This window comes from Nyctereutes procyonoides, unplaced genomic scaffold, assembly GCF_905146905.1.
Source record: "Nyctereutes procyonoides isolate TBG_1078 unplaced genomic scaffold, NYPRO_anot_genome, whole genome shotgun sequence".
NCBI classification, from domain to species: Eukaryota; Metazoa; Chordata; class Mammalia; order Carnivora; family Canidae; genus Nyctereutes; species Nyctereutes procyonoides.
The window spans coordinates 9735504-9756558 of NW_026575155.1; the positions used below are offsets into that span (position 1 = coordinate 9735504).

General features: G+C 46.0%; 1 protein-coding gene across 3 annotated transcripts in view; it reads left to right on the plus strand.

The window, feature by feature from the left end:
* DOP1B (DOP1 leucine zipper like protein B) overlaps nucleotides 1-21055 on the plus strand; it is a 106980-nt gene that overhangs the window by 81680 nt on the left and 4245 nt on the right. For 2 of the 3 annotated variants that reach the window (XM_055313778.1, XM_055313779.1), the window contains exons 24-33: nucleotides 1323-1378; nucleotides 2806-2910; nucleotides 3007-3073; nucleotides 4895-5039; nucleotides 10235-10317; nucleotides 10559-10668; nucleotides 10969-11115; nucleotides 12103-12164; nucleotides 12676-12804; nucleotides 19979-20115. In XM_055313778.1, coding sequence (XP_055169753.1) covers nucleotides 1323-1378; nucleotides 2806-2910; nucleotides 3007-3073; nucleotides 4895-5039; nucleotides 10235-10317; nucleotides 10559-10668; nucleotides 10969-11115; nucleotides 12103-12164; nucleotides 12676-12804; nucleotides 19979-20115 — 1041 coding nt within the window. The remainder of the gene's footprint in view (nucleotides 1-1322; nucleotides 1379-2805; nucleotides 2911-3006; nucleotides 3074-4894; nucleotides 5040-10234; nucleotides 10318-10558; nucleotides 10669-10968; nucleotides 11116-12102; nucleotides 12165-12675; nucleotides 12805-19978; nucleotides 20116-21055) is intronic. The other variant, XR_008662908.1, reaches the window with a different exon arrangement.

The following is a 21055-nucleotide window of genomic DNA, read 5'->3' on the forward strand; positions in this document are numbered from 1 at the left end:
GCAAACAAAAGCTGAACCTTGGAATCAGTGTTTTCAGCCACGTCTTACCCGGTAAGTGGGAAAACTGGCCAAGAATTTCTTTAGCCATTTTTATAGCTGGTACATGGCACAGGGGAGCCTCTACAGACACGTCTGTGCTGAGAAGGCCTATTGGGGCTCCTCACCAGCCGGTTGTGTTCAGGGCCCTGGTCCTTTCTCATTCCAGAACTGAAAATCAGCTACGTGCTTCAGTGGTAAGGGATCCTAAATAGTGAAACTCCTACTGCCCTCAGCTCTCTTCTAGTGGGGAAAAGAAGATAAGCCAGCCTAAAAATCAACACCATGAGGCCAGATTTTGGAACCGCTGAAGCACAAGGAATCGGATGTGAAATGCACACGGGTGACACCCATGGCATTCGTCGGGCCTCCCGCGAATGCCTGGTATAGTCTTGCTGCCTTCACTCTTGTACATAAATATTAAAGTAGTCAACCCCGAAGAGAGGAGCAGGGGTGAAAGAGCCATCAGATTCTTGGTGACTTAACATTTTATAACCCTGAGCAAGTCTCAGGTGTCAGGAAAGTGACCCTGCACACTGGTGGTCACTTCCTATGAGCAGAGCCGAGTGAGCTGTCCGCCAGGAGGAGCCTCTGCGACAGGTTTTCTATGCACAGCAGACAGTTCTAGTTTTGTTCCTTCACATCACTTGAATTTCTACAAATATCTGCCACTCCTGGGCTGAAAAAACAAAACAAACACACACACACTAGATCTCATCTGGCTGGCTGGTTTTTGGCTGTTTGAGTAACAGAATTGTGTTTCACGACTCGTTAATTAGCTCAACTTATATAATTTCTACAAACAGCTTTTTATAAGCAAGGAAGGGGGAAAATTTTCAAAGCCAGTTTCTAAGTAGTTGCAGCCACTTGGGATTCAGGGAAGTCGTCTGGTCTGAGTTTAAGGGAATTCCTTGAGCTAAGAATTAAAAGTTTTTATCATCTGTTGTCTGTAGCTAATTGCACACCCTCATGAAGGTCAACAGGTCACCACCTTGTTTAGGGAAGTTCAGCTACGATGCCACATTTTCCCTGAATATTTATTAAAAGCCTGGTGTGGACTCTCCCGGGGAAGTCTGCTAAGAGGGGCAGTCAGTCATGTTTGGGGACCTCATACCATACGTTTGTTTAGTTATGCTGGGGGAATGGGGTCACGGGTGTTACTGTATTTGAAAAGCTCAGGCTAAAACCCTTTGCTTTATGAGACACTGTTTCATTTTCTCCTGTGATTCTTCTTCTAACCTCATTTCCTACCAACCTGGAGTAACTGGTTTCACTTTTGTTTTCAGAAAGCGCCCCTTGTGGATATCCCTGTGTTGCAGTTTTGCTACGCTTTCATCCAGAGGTAACGCAGCCCTTCCCAAAGGCTTCTCAAGTAGAGATGCTCTTGCAGGGATTCCAGGCAGAACCCTGGTTGTACTTGACCCCTGGAGAAAATACCGTGACGGTGTCTTACTTTCCTCCTGAGGAGAGAGAATGCCCTGATGCTCTTACTTCTCCTTTTGCAGAGATCTGATCTCACTTTGTCCCAGTGCTGTACGTTGAACGTTTTATGTTCAGTGTTGAACGTGTTGAAGACTTCTTTTAGAAAAAGGAAAAATGATTCTTTGGGTGCTATCCCCAGCACCTTCCCGTGGCTTCTGCTGGGGTGTCCTGAGCATACTAGCACTTTTCTGGAGCCTCTGCTGCAGGAGGCAGTGAGGCAGACCCCCCATGTGGTTCTCCACAGTAGAGAGGAAGCCTTCCTGGGCTCTTGGGTCTGACATGGGCACGTCCAGGTGCAGCTCGCAGGCCTCCACCATCCAGGGCCGTCTCTGTTGCAGTAACTAGGGGCAGGTGGGGGGCAGAAGCCCCTTCTCAGGGAAGCCTCCAAATCCTCACGGGTGTGGAGTTACACAATCAGGCAATCTGACAACCAGGGACAAGCTCCTTGGTTAGCCCAGTTCCCATTTCATGCTTCTTCCAACTCCCCACGCCCTGAGGTTTCAGGAGGGTAGGTAGAGAGAGTCATAATCCCTGCAGTCCCTGGCTCTGGGCTCTAGTTTGGACCAGCTGTTGATGCTTCACCCACAAGCATCGCCCCAGTTCTTTTTCCAGGAGTTAAAGAGCTGATCACACATCTCTCCTGGTGAGAGCTGCCATGCATCGTGCTGCTAGCAAGCATCTGTTGCAGCGGTCTGAGTGACACGGGAGCTCTCGGAACAGCTGCATGTTAGGTTTTTACCCTCCTCCTCTTGCAGAGGAGGCACTGCCGATGTCACTCAAGAGGCAGTACATCAAGCACCAGGACTTGAACCCGCGGCCCTCGGGCTGTGGCTAAGCCGCAGCATATTGTGCTGTGCGGGCCTCATCTGGAAAGCTGCCCAAGATCAGCTTCCTGGTTGGGGACCTTGTGACCCAAGAACTGACTCCGGTACCAACAACACTGGGGAGGCCGGATATGCGAGCCAGACAGATCCAAGGGATCAGAAGCCCTCTGGTTTGAGGCCTTTCTCTGATAGACCGGAAACCAGGAGCATCTGACTTGTCAGCAGCAGGCTTTCTGGTCTCCAGGCTCCCAAGTTCTTGCCAGAATACGAAAATTTAGCTTGTGCATTATTTTAACTTAGAAAAGAACAAACAAGTTAGTCAGATATGCCATCTTCCCTCTGCTTTCCAACTGCCTGGATCTAAAATGTGCTCGTGATAACATGTTTTAACTTGTTTACATGTTCACAGTTGGGTGGGGTTTTTTTTTCCTTTTTTCTTTTTCTTTTTTTTTTTTTTAAATAGGCTCCCAGTGACAGCCTTGCAGGAGAACTTTCCTTCATTGTTGGGCGTGTTAAAGGAATCTGTACAGTTGAATCTCGCTCCCCCCGGATACTTTCTGCTTCTCAGGTATTGTGGCCCACCAGTCCAGTCATCGTGTCGTTCTGCCCCAAGGTACCTTGTTTCTGCAGCGCTCCTAGTCTGACGCTGATTGTCTCCCAACAGCATGCTCAATGACTTCGTGACGAGAACTCCCAACGTGGAAAGCAAGAAGGACCAAAAAGACCTGCAGGTCTGTGTGCAGAGAGTCTAGCAGATGCAACTGTTCCAGGAATAGTGCCCGCCTTTGGAGGAGGTGCTGGGGGAATGTCAGCACTGCGCAGGATCATTCCTTAGATTTGCAATTGTTCTCGCATCTGGCTTCCTCTGTTGCTGTCTGGGGAGGGCTTGATAGACCTGGGCCACAGACTCCTGCCAAAGCTCTTGCGTCAGGCTTGAGCAAGCCCTCATGGGTTGCCAGGATGCCCCCATCATCACGCTACTCAGACGTGGGTGCCGCCACCACCTTAGCAACGTTAGGATAGAAACTCCATAGACATAGTGGATTTCTTTCCTGAGAGCCTTTCTTTTCCTGCCCCCCCCTTAGTAAAGCAACGTATAACTCAAAGGAAATTTGAAAAATCCTGCAAAGTAAAAGTGAAACTCACCCCAGGAGAAGGGAGATCTTCAAGTAGATAGCCACCTAATAAATAGAATGAGAAAGTTAGGAAGTCACTATTTTGCAACAGTGAGAATCATTGATGCAGGGGCTGTTGGAGCCAAGGCTTCCATTGAAACCGGGACGTGTTATCAGTCCTATGACTCTGGTGACGTGTCTGCTAATTGTTATGATCCGTGGCATTTGTGAAGGGTCTCTGGTTCGCACTGCTGAAGTGCTGGAGCACTGTATAAAACACAGTCAAGCATAATCAGGAAATTTGGGGGGCTCCTCCGGCCTTCACTTGTAGAGAAGGAAGCATCATTAAAGCACAGACGCTGCGTGACCAGCACTTGGACAGCACTTCCCAAACTCAGCTCTCAAGGCCCCTGTTTTGTGGCCTGTTACCTATAGCACATCCCTTGCTTCAGTCCATTCTGGGGGTAGCATTGGCCACGAGTGTTATCACAACTGGTACAACTGGTCCACCTCACCCCTGCTCCTTGTGGTTGCCTCTACCCCATAATGCCCAGCCTCCTGATGCCAACCCCTTACTCCTGCTCCGAGGCAAGACCTGCACTTCTTCCCTGTGTGCTCACCTCCTCTGAGCCCTTGGTCCCTTTTCCTGCTCGCTCTTACCACCGCCAGCCACAGCACACCACACCTCTGCCCAGGCTCACCACAGGCAGGCAGACGCGCCTTCATGCCTAAGCATAGCTTACAGTGGAAGCCAGGATTGTTCGATTCTCAGATGTCAAGGATGTGCCACGAGCCTCTGCTGGTGAGATTTGACGATGCTGGCTTGGGAAAGTGGCTCAGCATTTCTCTCCTTATCACAGCTCCTCGGCCAGATTCTTTCACTGGTTATACTCCTGATACAGATCACTCCTCACTTCACCCTCATTGAGTCAGTTTAGTTTATTTGTGTTTCTTATTATGCTATTGGAAGATGCAATCCTAACAAGAACCCATGGTGCTGAAGAACCCTGAAAACGAATCTGCTAGATGCAGTGTGCAGCTGTGACTTCCTGTCTCTCTGTGGTGTGCCTGCGGGGGGCCAGTGTGGAAACCATTAGTCACGTGTGGCTGCTGAGCCCTTGGAATGTGGCCTGTCCAAGTTGAATGTGCTCGAGTGTAAAATACACATCAGATCTCAAAGGCCTAGTGCAAAAAAAGAACGTGAAGTCTCATTAACAGTTTTTATGTTGATTACATATTAATCATATTTTGGGTATACAAGGTTAAACGTTATGAGCTTGTTCCTTCTGACCCTTTAGTGTGGTTTCCATAAAACATCATATTACCTGTGTGGTTCTGGTTGTGGCCTATATTGTGTTTCTGCTGGATGGTTGCTGTTTTAGGCACTTTGGATGCTTCTCCTGAGCTAACTTTCTTCTTTCTCCCCACTACTCTTAGGAAGTCACTCAAAAAGTCCTAGAAGCTGTAGGGAACATTGCTGGCTCTTCCTTGGAACAAACCAGCTGGCTCAGCAGAAACCTAGAAGTGAAGGCCCAGCCTCAGATCTCTCTAGAAGAATCTGATGTTGAAGAAGATTTGTGCGGTAGGTACAGGGGGCCAGATATGCCTGCTGCCAGCTAGTGTAAGAGGGTCTGGTTTTCCCTTAAACGTAAACGGTCTGGGAGTTCCTGGAGGGCTCCACCGGGTAAGGTTTTTGACTCTTGATCTCAGGGTCATGAGTTCAAGCCCCGAGTTGGGTTCCATTCTGGGTGTGGAGCCTGCTTTATTTATTTTTTTAAATTTTTATTTATTTATGATAGAGAGAGAGAGAGGCAGAGACACAGGCAGAGGGAGAAGCAGGCTCCATGCACCGGGAGCCTGATGTGGGACTCGATCCCGGGTCTCCAGGATCACGCCCTGGGCTAAAGGCAGGCGCTAAACAGCTGCGCCACCCAGGGATCCCTGGAGCCTGCTTTAAAAAAAAAAAAAAAAAAAAAAGTTAAGAAAAGCAGTCATTCTTGTTTTACTGTTTACAGCATAATTTATGTGTAATAAACAATAGGAATCCACTGATAGTGTCCAAGTGACATATGCTACCATGGAAGCCCTCACTGAGCCTAGATCAGGATCCAAGAAGGTAGCTTCGTAAGATAATTTACAAGGATTAGGTGAAAAGAAATCCATGTGGTATAAAGAATATGGAAATGTAGGTTTTTCTTTCTGTGGAATCATGGTAAGAAAATTTAGTAAACCGAAGAACTATTGTCAGGCAGTCAGATTGTATATTTTATTTATGATTCACACACCCTTGCCTCTCAGTGATCCTTGTGTCTCATCACTGCCTGGGAAGTGAAAATTTTCTAGTAGAAGTCACGTGGGCTAGGCATACCACAGCCGTATTATTAGTTATAGCTCCTAGGAAAGCAGTCGGGAGACTTATCTGTTCACTCAGACCATCGATCCACCAGGTACTCTGGAGGAGTCTGCATCAAGTGCAGCTGTGTAGATGGTTAATCAACGGCGCCCTGAAGACCACCAGACACAGCTGTCGATGTAGCAGATCATAGATTATTAGACCTACTGTAGGGAGAGACAGACTTGCAGAGTCATAGGAATGTCTCATCAGGGAAGTTCAAGGAGGACATTTGTAGGGTTGCAGGGTTTGGCTGAGTCATTTGTGGCAGATCTTTTAGGGTGGAGAACTGTTAGTAGAAGGAGTTTTGGATTGGTGGGCACAGCACAAGGTGAGAGCCCCGATGTGAATGCTATTCACATGATGAGTGTGCTATTTTGATAAGGAAGCCGTTTTAGTTGGTGTTCAGTTTTTTTCAGGATTAAATGTATTTTGGAGAAAGTTACTGTTTTTACTAGTTCTCAGTATAATTTAACAGAGGGACAGGAACATATGCCCAGTCCCAGTATTGGTTACACCAGATGAGTGAACCAGTTTGCTCTTGGTTTTGTTAACACAAGGGCAAAAAAAAAAAATTATATTTAGGTTCTTAATATGAACTACATAGTACAGTACCCGCCACAAAGTAAATGTTCAAAAACTGTTCTGTGATATTTTATTATCTCTTTCATTGTCATGAGCAATAGTTACAGCAGCAGCTCAAAGCTAAGTTTGTGATCTTTAACATACCATAGAAAAAGTGGTGAGAAAATCAGGTTCTCTTCTCTCACCAGTAACAGAAATAATAGAAACAACAGAACAAGACACTTTGGCTCATGTAAGTGAAAAGCCCTAGCATCAGCATCTGGTTCTAGGCATAGCAGGAATCAGGTGCTTGGAGGAGGTTAACCAAGTCTTGTGCAGAGATTCTGGTTCACCTTTGGCCACACGGCTGACCCGGAGAGGAGGGGAAGGGCTGGGACACTGGAGCTGAAAGAAATGGGTGCCCACTGAAAAGAGGCTTCTGTTCCCTAGAGGAGGAAGGGTGGCCTGCTGGACAAACTGCGGGACCACTGGCCGCTACTTTTGCTGTATTTGTCTAAATAACTAGTTTTGTGGTTTGCATAAGAAAAATAATATGCTGAGGCACCTGGGTCACTCAGTGATTGTGTGTCTTGGGCATGCGATTGTGATTGAGCATCTACCTTTGGCTCAGGGCTGGGTGTAGAGCCTACTTGATCCTGGGATCAAGTCCTACATCAGGAGCCTGTTTCTCCCTCTGCCTGTATCTCTCATGAATAAATAAATAAACTCTTTTAAAAAAAAGAAAAATAATATACTTCACTCTGTAATGAAGATCCTATAACTAGTGTACTATCATTTGCTAATATAAAGCAAAAACGAGGTGCTCTCAGGCTGCGGGGATGGTAACAGTTGTGGTTCTAGGGAGGAAGAGCTTGCCTTTCCTGGGCTAATTTGCTCCCAGTCATCTCTGTCCTATGTACTAATGTACAGATTGAACTGCTTCACCACCACCAGAATAGCTGTGCCAACCATGTTCGGTCCACTGTTACTGGGCCTGACTTCGGTGCTGTGATTAAATTTAACCTCAAAATAATATTATAGTAAAATTACCTGATTTTTGTTTAAAGAAATCATAGAATTCCAAAGCTGGAGGTGAGTTTTGAGCTTCTGTATAAAACTTAACTAGCTAATTATATAGTACCAAAATCCTGAGTGTTTAGATCATGACTGTATTTTACTTGGCTTGAAGAAATTATGTATACGTATCACCCACATAAAGCATGAAACAGAGTGAGGCTTCAAATAATACATTTGTCTCCATTTAAAATTTTTACGCATGCCCCAGACACACGGGTCCTTACACTGAACTCACGTGTGGTGTGTGCTGCATGCCGTATCCTGCGGGTGAGCCCAACAGCCACAGACATGGGGGCAGCATGGAAGATGATAAGCAAAAAAGCGCACTAATAAAGGGATCTTTCAACTCTTTTGAAAATCTGAAGTTATTTCAAAATGGAAGTTTTTTTAAAGATTGAAAAAAGAAGTTACCCTGAGAATTTCAGGTGGTTCTTAGCAGTGCAAGAACAATAAGAATCCTATTACAGGGAGCAGCTGGGAGTGGGGAGATGTTACAGAGCGTGTCCCCAGGGAGGTGACGGCTGTGCTAAGTGAGCAGTGTGGGGGCAGCTGTGCCAAGACCTGGGAGACGCCGCTCAGAGGGGTGGCAAGTCTTCGAGGCGGGCGAGACCAGCCTGGCTGGAGCGTAGCAAGTGGTGGGCAGGGGGCAGGGAGCCGAGTGGGAGCTGAGGATCGCTGGGCTTGGTAGAGAGCCGGATCAGGAGCTTGGATTTCATCCCACCCACTGTGGAAGCCATTAAAGTGTTTAGAGAAGTGACAGGCTCTCATGCGGTCTTCAGAAAACATCAGTTTGGCTGCTGTGAGCAACATGGGCTGTATCAAGTGAGAGCAGAGAAAGGAAGTTCTGTTAGCAGAATTTCACAGTGGTGTGGGCAAGAGACAGTGTCGGCTTGGAGGCAGGGGCGATGGAAAGGTGGACTGATGTAGATGGAGAGTCAGCAGAATTTGCTGATGGGCTGGATGCGGTGGCAAACAAAAGAAGGCAGTCGAGGATGACTTTGGTTTTGGCTTACGTAACTTATTGAGGTGGAGAAAACCAAAATAAGAACATTCTGGAACAGGAAATTGAGCTTGGTTTTGCAAGTATTAAATTTGAGATGTCAGAAAAAAAGAGAAAGAGCCAGAAAAGACACTTAAGTGGCCACTGGGGTCGGAGAAAAACCAAGAGAGAAGAGAGTCATGAAACACGAGAAAGAGGGTGCTTCCAGAAGGAGGGAGGAATAACACAGTGGAAGGCTGCAGAGAAACAGAGGCAGGTCGGACAGAGACCCACGGGGCTTGACAATGTGGAAGCCGCGGGGGGAACATACTGGAGCAGGTAGGGAGGAGGCCAGGAGAGGAAGAGGAGGCTGGGAACGCAAAACTCCTGGAAGCTCGCTTGTCAAGAGGACAGTGACCAAGTCGAACTAAAGACCAAAGAAGAGGGCAGCCCTGGTGGCTCAGCGGTTTGGTGCCGACTTCGGCTCAGGGTGTGATCCTGGAGACCCAGGATCGAGTCCCACGTCGGGCTCTTGCATGGAGCCTGCTTCTCCCTCTGCCTGTGTCTCTGCCTCTCTCTCTCTCTCTCTCTCTCTCTCATGAATAAATAAATAAATTTTAAAAAATAAATAAAGACCAAAGAAGAATACCCTTTATCTGATTTGTTTTTAAATTGGAGTATACTAGTATGATGACGGATCCATGCAGCAGAGAGGAAGAAATCGATGCCAGAGAGAGAAAGGATAGTTAGAAAGCGAAGCACTTGATGGCCTTGGGGCCGGGGTTGATGTCATACATGGAATTACCGTTCGTCCAGAGGAGCCAGGGACATGTTTATCAAAACAGGAGAGAAGTCAAAGATACGTATGTTCTAGATTAATAGCTCATAGTGACCCAACTGAGGGAGTTCCTGTTTGTTTCTCTTACATTTCTCTGTGGAATCGGAGGGGAAGTGATGAGGTGAGAAGGGAAGGGTATCGGTGGTTACCGAGGGCAGGTCCGAGAGCATTACGCAGCAGAGCAGGAGAGCCAGCGTGCCGCCGGCGCCCGTGCCCTGGGTCTATCTGGTAACATCAGGGCCTGTTTGAGATTCACGGTCATGAAGGAAAGTGAGATCTATTTCATCGTTGTCTGGTTTTCCCCAGAACATTTAGCTACCCAGAACCGCACGGGCTGATCTGTGGGTTTAGCCTGCTTTGCGTTTTTCCACGCGAGTGCGTCAGAGGGAGGGAGCAACAAGAGAGTCCAGGACGCTGGCCAGGTAGCTGGGAGACCGTGGGTGTCGTGGGGGAGACGAGCAGGGCAGACCTGGAGGAGCCGATGGTGGTCAGGACGGTAGGCTGGAGGCTTCGGGGGTCTGTGCCCGGGTCCAGGAAGGAGCAGATGTGGTCCGAGGAGGAGGCCAAGGGGGTGACGGTGCCAGTGGGTGACTGAGCTGGCGCAGGGGAGTAGCAGATCGTTGAGGGAGAGAAGGCCAGGGGGGCAGAGGCCGAGGGGGTAGGGTGGATCATCCGAGGGGACACTGAAGTTCTCAGAAGATACAGGGGGCAGAAGACACTGAGTCGGTGCTCATTTCCTTGATCACTGTGCCCAGATTCTTACTGAGGTTGAGCATGTTAACAGGACTCCCTAATATATACTTACGTACTCAGTGTGCAAGGATGGGGCTCATCACTCCCACCCGTGCAATGTTCCAGGGGCCTGAACCGTGGCGCCCCCCCCCCCCCCGCCGTGACTAAAGCACAAATGTCTCTTTCTGTCAGCAGATGCCACCGCTGCTGCCTCAGCAATGGTGTCCGCGTCCGCTCCTTCGGTGTACAGCGTGCAGGCCCTGTCCCTCCTGGCAGAGGTCAGTGCACACCTGGCTTGCCCTCCCCCGATGGCACGATTGCCACCCCGAAGCATCGTGCCGGCACCCCGTTCTCAGGCCAGCGAGTGCCGGCCGCCCCTCCCGGGTGACCTCGAGAGCCGCCCTTGGCCTCAGGCTGCCCCTGCCAGCTGTCTTGTTAGGTTAGGCGCCCCTCGAGGACTAATCCCTCCTGTCACCGGCTTCAGAAGCTCTCTGTCTTCTCGCGATCCCGCCCTGCTAGGTTCTGGCATCTCTCCTGGACATGGTGTATCGAAGTGACGAGAAGGAGAAGGCGGTGCCGTTGGTCTCCCGCTTGCTCTATTACGTGTTTCCTTACTTACGCAATCACAGGTAATGCTGTCTTCCCCGTGGTGTCACCGTAGGTTGTGGGAAACGCATTAAGTGGCTTCTTCTGGGGGATCCCTGGGTGGCTCAGCCATTTAGCGCCTGCCTTCGGCCCAGGGCATGATCCTGGGGTCCTGAGTTCGAGTCCCACATAGGGCTCCCTGCATGGAGCTGCTTCTCCCTCTGCCTGTGTTTCTCATAAATAAATAAATAAATATATATATATATATATTTTTTTTTTTTTTTAAGTGGCTTCCTCTGCACAGTCTCTGACCTTGACCCTTTTTCCTCCCACCCCCGGTTCAGCGCCTACAATGCTCCCAGCTTCCGGGCCGGCGCTCAGCTGCTGAGCTCCCTGAGCGGCTACGCCTACACCAAGCGAGCCTGGAAGAAAGAAGTCCTCGAGTTGTTCCTGGACCCTGCCTTCTTTCAGATGGACACTTGCTGTGCACAGTAAGAGACGCCGTTCTCACAAAAGGGTGCTGCAAATCCTCAAGTGGGGAGAGTGGTTTGGGTTACTCGATCCTCATACTTGACGCGGGAGCGGTCAGCATCACCCCAGATCCCAGGATGTCACTGTCACAGGCTCACATGTTCGTGGCAGAGGGATTAGGTGTTTTAAAGATACAGAGGTGCATTTATTAGCCAAAGGATCTTAGTGAAGAGGGCATATCATCCCCAGAGCGCACAATCCGGGGTTCCAGGGTCCCCTGGCCTAGTACTGCTGCATCTTGGAGTCGCAGAATACTCCAGCACTATACAATGACCGAGCCCGCAGTGACACCGTGGTGCCCTGATCCCGTGTCTCAGCTCCCACCTCACAAGTTGTCCCTGAGCCCATGCAGCCGGCCAGGCACTGTGCTGGTGGCAGAGAGCCACTGAGCTGTAGAGTGCGGTGACCTCCCTGTGCCTTTTCTGGGGAGGTCAGCAGAGCCCCTAAATCGCCTCTCCCCCGTCAGGCCTGAAGTCTTAATTAATGGCAGGGATGGAGGGTGGAGACTGGTCCGCGTTTTGCAAAGCCCAGAAGTTGCCCTGCCGCCCCCAGAGCCCTGTGGCTTTCACCTTGAAGTCCCGTTGCTCTTCTGGGGAGCCCACTTGAAAACCAGCTACATTGAGTGTCACCGCCCCCGCTGCTTTCCATCAGCGCAAGCGAATGAACAATCCTCCTGGGTGAACCTAGGGCAACTCTTGAAACGACTGTTTTTCTCTACTGTGAGCTGGGAATTATTCTTTCTTACTATTCATCGCCTGTATTGTTAAGTTTATGAATTGAAGAGGTTTTGCCCAACTTTCGCTTGTATGAAACCTATTCATTCCACTAATTCCTTTTCAGAAAACAGGTTTTAATAGATCTCAAAGGGGCGTGTTCTTTTCTCGACGCCTCTCATCAGACTGTCATCCTTTACAGACTTAATTAATTTTGCTCTTTTTAATATCCAGTTGGAAGTCCATTATTGACCATCTTCTGACTCACGAGAAAACAATGTTTAAAGATTTAATGAGTAAGTTCTTTGTCACCTGCACTTAAATCGCACCTTTAAAGGCCCGACCCCATCACAATCCATTTTGACCATGTATCTCAAGCTCCACTCGGATCTTTTAGGATGCTTTCTAAGCTCCAGACGGTAATGTAATGAGCAGAGTGTGTCAGGGCTCACGAATGGGCCTCCCGGCTCGTCTACTGACCAGAATGCCCCGACAACCTCTCCTACAGCTTTACAGCGGAGGAATACTTTTGAAAGTAATGACAGGTTTACCCTGATTTATTCGGAGTGCTTATCTGTCCCTCATATCCTCTTCTCATGCCCTATCATTAAAGAAGTATTTATGTTTACAAATAAATATGTGATTAATAACCACTAGATCATAATTACTTAGGATCATGATTTTTCACCAGGATGGATAGAAATTACACAATTATGAATGGATAGAAATTACACAATTGTGAATGTCCTATCACCACCGATTGCAGTTTTCTCACTAAATGGAACTTATTGGCTGTGTTTATTCTAGACATGCAGAGCAGTTCTTTAAAACTGTTCTCAAGTTTTGAGCAGAAAGCCATGCTGCTAAAGCGCCAGGCTTTTGCTGTCTTCAGTGGGGAGCTTGATCAATACCACCTTTACCTTCCTCTGATACAAGGTAAGAAGGCCACCTCCCCCATCCCACCCCCCTCATGGATGGGCCCCCGGCTGGCTGAGACAGGCCGGCTACCAGCGTGGCCCACAGCTCGTCCTGGCAGGGTGGTGGAGTGTTCACAGGAATACTCGGCAGGGGTTACTATAGAACAACTCCGGAAATTTATCAGTGAGTCTGAAACTTGGTTTTAAAAATTAATGATTAGAAAAATAAAATAAAATAAAAAAATAAAAATTAATGATTAGAATGCTATTAGTTTTTAGTAGGTTGTTACTAAAAGTCTGACAGTACTTTCTAAGCACTGTCTCCTGCTAGATCCCTCCCAGAGTCAAGATACTTTGAGGTTACAACGTCGACCGAGGCTAGTGAAGTATCTAACCTTTCCTTAATGGTTTTTCTCTTTTTTGTACTCAATATATTCTTTGCTTCAAAAATGACTTATTGCAGCAATTCATGATTTTAAAGGGTTTTTTTTTCCCTTCATAAAAATGTGGAGGTGGTGAAGTGGGCATTCTGTCTAAATTCACCCTTCTCAAGAATATAAAAGAATTCTTAAATAGGTGTTATCCTTAAAATTCATAGCCTGGGGGATCCCTGGGTGGCTCAGCAGTTTGGCACCTGCCTTTGGCACAGGGTGAGATCCTGGAGTCCCAGGATCAAGTCCCACGTCGGGCTCCCTGCATGGAGCCTGCTTCTCCCTCTGCCTGTGTCTCTGCTTCTCTCTCTCTCTATGTCTATCATGAATAAATAAATAATCTTTAAAAAAAAAAGATTCATAGCCTAGATGGAATTAAAATTAATACAATTCTTGAAGGATTTGTTTGTTTAATATATGAAGATTAGTGTAACAATTTTACAAATACTAGAATTAAGGTGTAAATTCTTTTTTGAGGGTCAAGTTTACTAAGGTGTAATTTATATAAAATAAAAGTCACCCTTTTGGGTATACAGTTCTTTGGATTCTGATAAGCGCATATAGTCATGGAGCCATCACCATAGTCAACATGCAGAACATTTCCATCACCCCAGAAGGTTCCCCTGTAACCCTTAGAAGTCATCCCCTCCCCTCCGCCTGCCAAGTGCTAATTTGCCTTCTGCTCATGCAGTTTCATCTTTTCCAGAATTTCCTAAATGTAATTAGATGGGGTGCAGCCTTTGAGTCTGCCTTCTTTGACTTATGTAATGTGTTTGACAGTCATCGGTTCCATCGTATTTATCAACAGTATACTCCTTTTAATTGCTGAACAGTATTCCATTCTGTGACTTGCTCACTAGTTTGCCAATGGTAGGGCACTTGGGTTTTTTCCAAGTAGAATTATGGCACAAATGTCTTGCTCTGCCCTTTAAAAAACAAACAAAACACATTCATAAACATCTGTCAGCTGAGGCGCCTGAATGGCTCAGTCTGTTAAGTACCTGGCTGTGGATCTCAGGGTTGTGAGTTCAAGCCTGGCACTGGAATCCACACTGGGCATGGAGCCTACCATCAATCAATATATAAATAAGCAAATATATAAATATATAAATGTATCTCTCAGCACACAAAGCATGTTCTCTTTCCCAAGTCATCCTAATGACTTTTAAAGATTTTATTTATTTATGTGAGAGAGAGAGCACAGGCAGGAGGAGAGGGAGAAGCAGGCTCCCCACTGAGCAGGAACCCAATGCAGGGCTTGATCCCAGGACCCTGGGATCATGACCTGAGTTGAAGGCAGACGCTTAACCGACTGAGCCACCCAGGCGCCCCCATCCTGATGATTCTTAATATTAGTGGTAACATGTCAGCCCATGTGCCTACTTGATGAACTATTCGAAAGGTCTTAATTGTTGTAGTTTAGAATGTTAACAGCCCTCACAATTATTAATTATGACTGTATTTTATGTTTGCAATAATATCTTTATACTAAAACTGACATAATTTCAACCTGTGAAACCTATAAGGAGATTGTCCCATCCTAACGTCCTAAGTACTTGAAATAAATGAAAGTGAATGTTCAAATATTGACATACCCTTTCTCAAATTGCTGATTCGGTCAGATGGTGGCCAGGAATGCCAGTACGGATGAGGTAGCCCTCCAGAGACATTGGCTGAATGCAGAGTCCCATAAGAGGCTCTTAACTGTAGGAAACAAAGTGAGGGTGGCTGGGCTGGGGGCGGGGCAGGAGGGTGGGGGGATGGGGTAATTGGGTGATGTGCATTCAGGAGGGCACATGATGTGATGAGTACTGGGTGTTATATGCAACTGACAAATTATTAAATTCTACCCCTGAAACTAACAATATACTATATGTTAACTAAGTTGAATTTAAATTAAAAAAAAAAGAAGAAAAAAAGCGAATGCAGAGTCAAAGCTGAACTTTGTTGCATCCCTACAAAACGTGGAGGGGAGAAGGAGCACTAGGAATCCTCTGTCCTCTGGTGCCCGTGCGGGGTTCGTGGTGGTGCTATACACACCCAGCCATGCCACAGTGTCTGAAAGTCCGCTTTTGGTGAAGGCAGGAGGAGGAAACCAGAAAGGAGAACATGTTGGCCAGTGCCCCAGATGGTCCTTTGGAGGCCTTGCCACCCTGAGAGTAAACATCCATTCGTTCTCTGCCCTGTCTCCCATCACACACACCTTTAAAATGTGGAGTGAGGCCCAGAGAGGTAAAGGGACAGTATTGGGTGTGTAGAACAGGAAAGGAACAGACGACACCCTTCTCAAACACTGGAGTGGTTTCACCATGGCAGGATCTGGGCATCCAACAGTTCTAAGAAATCATGCCTCTGAGAGAGAGGACAGGTAGGGGCAATATAATACTGTATATATTCCATAAAAGCGTGTGTGCGTGTGCTGACTTCATTCAGAGATGGTTTGGGGGCCCTTGGGGAATGAGGTATTTCTCCTCTACTTTGCATAGCTCAAGTGCTGTATTTCTAAGAATGCTCCATGCTTTAAAAACCAACATTTTTGCCCCCTTTCATTTTTTGTTACCTGACACTTGACAAAGCACTTCCCTCTTTATTGTCATCATCCCCAAAACTGTTGAAAGGCCAGCCTCCTTGAGGTCCTCAGGTGATGGAATTCAGAGCATTCTCTGATAGTCTTGGGACACTGGACTGGCCCCTGTGGAGCAATAATGCCCAAGTTGAAGGAGTAGATACATCCAGAAGCTTCTAAGTTTCCGCCTCATCTCAAACCCAGGAATAGGGAATTTTTAACACTTCTCTGGGGTACACCCGGAAGTCCCTTTCCCTGGGTGGTGGCACCATCCAGTAGCCCTGAAGGAGGTTGGTGTGCACAGGGTGTAGAGCAGCTCCATGCATCTTGGTTCAGAGTCACATAAATTTTACATTGATCATAGAAGAACCTGTAGATAAGCCCAAAGCAAGGATTTTTTTTTTTTAAAGCAAAATGCTGTTTGTCTAAGATGAGAGGAAGATGGACATCACTCCCAATATAGGCCCTGATTAGGGGCATCAGAAAGATCTAGCAGCGACGCTCTCTACCCTTTAAGCTGGGTGACTTTGGCCTGTCCCAGGTCCATTGGAATCCTTCCCATCTTTGAAGTCTTCCTCATCATCCTGTACCTAATAGCTTGATTTTTACATCAAGATACTGATGCTCAGAGGTGTATTGCCATCAACTGGCAAAACCTGGCCTGAAATCTGAGCCCTTTGGCTCCCAATGGTAGGCAGTAGCCATTAGCAGGTGCCCCTTGAGGTGAGTGGAGTAGGGAAACCAGACTAGGGTTCACAGATGGGAGACAAGGGTGCCAGCCCTTGTTAAGGCCAGCCTTAAGCCCTGGTTAAGCCAGCCTGAACAAGGTCCCAGGACCTGGAATGGTGGTGGAGGGAAGCTGGCTCAGGGCTTTCTCCCACTCGCTGCTCAAAAAAAACAAAAAACTCCTTAGGTTGATAAGATTCATCACTCAGCTAGGGAAGGAATGTTAGAGATTAAAGAACATTAGTGATTCGAAAACAGCATCTTAGCTGAAGAATAATCTCATGAACTTAGCTTTTATTTGGAGCACAAATATGAAATTTCCAGCACCAAATGTACCTATGTATACAAACCACTTTTCCCCCTAATACCTCCTATGTTGAAACGGATGAAGATTTCCCAAGGAGTTGCAGAGGCAGCACTGAGCGTCCCTGTGTCCTGTGTGTCCAGCCTTCCCTGTGAGAACAGCTCACAGAGCATGATCCATCAGAAAATCACATCGACTGGCCAACCTAGTTTAAAAAGACAGGGAATGGCGTCTTTACTCACGAATTGACCCTTTCGATTGCTCTTTTGTCTTAATGTTCCATGTTTCCCACTGTTACCATTTCTGATTCATCTGAAGAGCATCTTCTGGACATTCTGAGTCCACATCTCCTGGCCACAAGTTTTCTCTGTTTCCCTTCATGGAAACTGTTTATCTCACCTTCCTTCTTTCTGGTCTGGGTGATCAAACATCCAGAAGGAAGGATATTTTCACTGGAAATGCAATTCTGGGGGAAGGTGTCTTTCAGCACTGCAAAGTGTGCCACTTCTTTCTGACTGCAGTGTCTGAGGGAAATCTGCTCTCACTCAAATCATTGTTTCCTTTTAGGTACAGTAGCCCCCCTTTCTCACAGGGGCTACATCCCAAGACCCCTAGTGGCTGCCTGAAACCATGGACAGTACCAATACTACACACACTGTGTTTTTTGCTGTACACACATGCCTATGATGATATTTAATTCATAAATTAGGCAGAGTAGGAGATTAGCAACAACAATAATCAGGGATACCTGGGTGACTCAGTGGTTGAGCATCTGCCTTTGGCTCAGGGCATGATCCTGGAGTCCTGGGATCGAATCCCACATCAGGCTCCCCGCAGGGAGTCTTCTTCTCCCTCTGCCTATATCTCTGCCTCCCTCTCGCTCGCTCTCTCTCATGAATAAATAAATAATCTTTAAAAACAACAACAATAATCAAATGCAACAATTATAACAATATACTGGAGTAAAAGTTGCATGAATGTCTTCTCTCTCTCTCTCAAAATACCTTATCACACTATCCTCACCCTACTTGTGACCGATGAGAGATGATAAAATGCCCACATGATGAGAGGAAGAGAGGTGAGTGACGTCAGTATGTGACTGAGCATCAGGCTACCACTGACCCTCTGACGATACGTCAGGAGGAGGACATCGGCTTCTGGACCGCAGTTGACCTCAGTTGACCATGGCCCAGTGCACCCTCAGAAAATAGACCATGGCTGAGACAGGGGGACCACTGGAGGGTATCATTTCCCTCTGACCACTGTCAAGATTTTTATCTTTATCTTTACTTTTTCAGAAGTTTCCTTATGTAGCAGAGCTGGATGTCTTTGGTTTTATTCTTCTTAGAGTTCACTCAGCTTCTTGAAAATCTGGGAGGTTTTCAGTCATTATTTCTTCAAATATTTTCCCAATGTGTACCCTTTGGCCTTTTTCCGGGACTCCAGTGACTGAAATGTTAGACCTGTCATCTTTCCTCTGGTCCCTGAGCCACCTCTTTTTTCCTTCTTTTGTTCAGTTTCAGTAATTTACACAGATTCCATCTTCTACTTCCCTCTTCCCCTCTCACCGCCATTCCACTGTCACGCCCATCAGTGAGCTTCTTCTATTTCAGCAATTTTACTTTTTAGTCCTAAAATTTCCACCTGACTCTTTGCTGACATTTTTTTTTATATCTCCCATCTCTTTGCTGACATTTTCTATTTTTTTTTATTTGTTCCAAATGTCTGTAACTGATTATTGGAATGTTTTTAGACCACATCTTTAAGATCCTCTCCCAATAACCCTAACCTCCGTGGCATCTCTGCACTGGTGTGTTTTGTTACCTTTTCTCGTTCTGGTTGCCACTTTGGCATTCCAGCTTACCCTCTCCTCGGGTGCCCAGGCCAGGATAAAATTAAAAACCCTAGGGAACTCACCTTCAGGTCATTGCTTAAGTCCCAAGGATTCTAGCCTGTCCTGTCACCTTTCCTTCACTTTTCAGTTTTCTGATGCACTTTATATATTTCTGTTCAAGGTTATTATTTTTTTAATTGCAGTTAGAGAAATGGGATGTAATCTATTTACTCCATTTCATCCAGAACCAGAAACACAAAGCACTTTTTAAACATGCCAACCCAGGCATCTGGCTGGCTCAGTCATAGAACGTGTGACTCTTGATCTTGGAGTCTTGAGTTTCAGACCCATTATGGGTATAGAGATTACTTTAAAAAAAATTTTTAAGTAAAAATGCCAACCTGTTTGTTAACTGTTTGAGTGATGCTCAACTCTTCATTTAGTTGAGAATTATATTTTTTCTTAGATGTTTATTTAAAGAATCTACACCCACAGGTTTGGCTTGAACTCACAACTCTGAGATAAGAGTCACGTACTCTATGGACTGGACTGAGTCAGCCAGGCACCCCTGGTCAGGAGTACTTTTCAAAGCAAGAAGTAAAAGCTACTTAAGCTAGCTCAGATAAAGAGAAGTTTATTACTCAGATACTACAAACAAATCTTAACTTGCATGACTATAGTTCAGCTGTTTGCTATACTGATTTGTTATGTTCCTAAGAAACCTCAAATTGTGGGGGGCAGGGAGATTCGCATTCTGCAGACAGTTATTTCAGTGGAGAAGTGGGGAAGACTGTTTAGGGCTAGGGGAACTCACACCTTTTCTTCCTGCAGGAATTAAAGTTTCTGTCATGGCCATGAAATCCAAACTTACCAAATACCTCTACTTTTATTCACTTACTCAGCTTCCAACCTCTCACTCCCAGAGCTGGCAGCCAACCTCTGTGATCTTAGGGCACCATCACTCACCAAGGATTGTCTGGGGTTCTTGTGTCTTATATTTCATATTCTCAGAAGGGAATTTAGTGGTCATTAGTCATCCAATGGATGTCCAGCTTAAGTCAGAAGTCAGTGTCTTTCTGGTCAGCTGCGGCAGGGAACAAGAGCCCCTTAGTTCACTTCCTTTAGCAAAGGTCATGAACTGCTCCCCTTCATAAAGAAGAAGGCTGGGGTAAATGAGGGGCAGAAACATCCCGGCACCCATTTTTTAGGCTGCATTGTTGTTAAATGTCAAAACAAGTACAGTTTTTTTTTTTTTTTTGTGGGGTTTTTTGGTCTAATGAGAAACCTCAAACTGCACATTTGTGTGACATCTTTAAAATCTTCTTTCCTTAGAACGCCTGACAGACAATCTCAGAGTTGGACAGACATCCATAGTTGCTGCTCAGATGTTTCTTTTTTTCAGAGTTTTGCTGCTAAGAATATCTCCCCAGCATTTGACTTCATTGTGGCCCATAATGGTCTCTGAATTAGTAAGTACAACTATTTCACTCTTGAAAGCGGGGCTGGAGCTTTTTGAAATGCTTTTTGCAGGAATAATGAACTATTTTATCTACATCTTAATTTTATCACAAAATTTTCAACTAAGTTGGTAGTACATAGTCAGCTCTTGGTTACATAGAGAATTTGATTTAAGACAAAACTATTTAATGCATCTCTGGGAAATTTTATAGTTTGTATAAGCACAGTATAAAACTTTAAGGCACAGTGAATAACTATGTACATGTTACAAACTGGCCACCATCAGACAAGCCTGCTACTACTGTCAGGAAAGTTCCTCGGTAAGCTCTTTTAGATTTAGTACCTCTAGGAAGAAAAAACTCAGATTATTTTCAAATATGCATGCCTTCACAATATCTGAGTTGGAAGTTCTATCTCAAGTGGAGTCAAAAGCAAATTAGAGGGGAGACGTCAGGTCATCATGTTTCAGAACTACTGGTAAGCTGTGACTTATGGTGACATTAATCACATAATCTGCAGGTTAATCCTTTAAATTCTGAATAAGAGTTTACATTCATAACTAGAAATATTACCACCACATAGCATAACCTACCATGAATCCACACTACTAAAAATTCCTAATGAAAAATTATCTTTACTAAGTTCTTCATATTTCTGTTGAAGAAATTCATGACCAGATGTTTATATTCACTGATACTAGATTTCCAAGAGAGGCCCACTACACCTATGTTGTGAGTTTCTTTGAAGCCATATCTTATATAGAAATATTTAAGGTTGAAAGCTTAATGCTGTTTAGAAGGCTGTTAGCAACCATGAATCTCCAAAAGCGCCATAAGTTTATGGGGAGGCTTTTAAGAGCAGCGCTTCTGAAATACTCCACACATTTAGTTATAAAGGGGCACCTGGGGGGCTCAGTCAGTTAAGCATCTACCTTCGGCTCAGGTCATGATT